The sequence below is a fragment of the Rhinopithecus bieti genome, unplaced genomic scaffold, assembly GCF_001698545.2.
Source record: "Rhinopithecus bieti isolate Rb0 unplaced genomic scaffold, ASM169854v2 scaffold_83655, whole genome shotgun sequence".
Classification (NCBI taxonomy): domain Eukaryota; kingdom Metazoa; phylum Chordata; class Mammalia; order Primates; family Cercopithecidae; genus Rhinopithecus; species Rhinopithecus bieti.
In genome coordinates, this window is record NW_016904014.1 from 1 (window position 1) to 1,146 (window position 1,146).

A 1,146-nucleotide genomic window follows, 5' to 3' on the forward strand; every position below is an offset into this window, starting at 1 on the left:
CCTACCTTGGGCCTGGCTACAGTGTGGCCGTCCCTGTGGCGTTGTTCCTCCAGGGTCCCTCAGCGCCACAGGCCCTTGTAGAGACAGACACCCAGGCCAAGGGAGGGCTTCCCAGGGGTGGGAAACCAGACTCCCACAGGCATGTGGGGGGTGGGCTGAGACCTGGCTGCATCAGCTCCTGGTACCCCTGTGGCCCCAGTTCTGGTCCGTGTACACGCCCTGCGACACCCAGAACAAAGACGCCGTGCGGAGGACGCTGGAGCAGATGGATGTGGTCCACCGCATGTGCCAGATGTACCCTGAGACCTTCCTGTATGTCACCAGCAGTGCAGGTGGGGTCCTGACCTGGACCCTCCAGGTCCTGCGTCCTCCCACCCAGCCCTCATCCTGAGCAGCAGGTACTGATCAGGACACCTCCCCTCCAGACGCCAGGTGCCCACTCCCCTGCACCCCGACTCTCCCTGCAGGCATCCGGCAGGCCTTCCGGGAAGGGAAGGTGGCCAGCCTGATCGGTGTGGAGGGCGGCCACTCCATTGACAGCAGTCTGGGCGTCCTGCGGGCGCTCTATCAGCTGGGCATGCGGTACCTGACCCTCACCCACAACTGCAACACGCCCTGGTGTGTGACTCCCCATGGGAGGCCCTCGGGCTGTGGTCAGGAGGGAGGGGCAGACACTCCCTGCCACCCTCCTGAGCCCATCCCCTCTGCCTATGAGTCCCAGGCCGGACCTCGCCTGCTGGGCTGATGGGAGGCCGAGACCACCGCTCACCCCTTGGGCACCTGTCTTTTATTCCCGCAGGGCTGACAACTGGCTGGTGGACACGGGAGACAGCAAGCCCCAGAGCCAAGGCCTGTCACCCTTTGGGCAGGTGAGTGGGGTGGGAGGGGCTGGTCACCCCGAGGAGAAGGCAGAGGCCCTGGAGGGTGACCGGAGCAATGAATCTCCCCACGTGGGACCTCAGTGTCCTCATTTGTAGAATGGAGCTGGCAAGGCCGGGCGCGGTGGCTCAAGCCTGTAATCCCAGCACTTTGGGAGGCCGAGACGGGCGGATCACAAGGTCAGGAGATCGAGACCATCCTGGCTAACATGGTGAAACCCCGTCTCTACTAAAAAATACAAAAAACTAGCCGGGCGAGGTGGCGGCT

General features: G+C 63.9%; 1 protein-coding gene across 1 annotated transcript; it reads left to right on the plus strand.

Moving 5' to 3' along the window:
- Window positions 1–199: 199 nt before the first annotated feature.
- Window positions 200–924, plus strand: LOC108526092 (dipeptidase 1-like; the record flags this gene model as incomplete). The annotated part of the gene is made up of 3 exons (XM_017866771.1): window positions 200–332; window positions 468–618; window positions 800–924. Coding segments are annotated over 3 exons (409 nt in total), but the record flags the coding sequence as incomplete, so codon positions are not given.
- Between the last annotated feature and the right edge of the window lie 222 nt (window positions 925–1,146).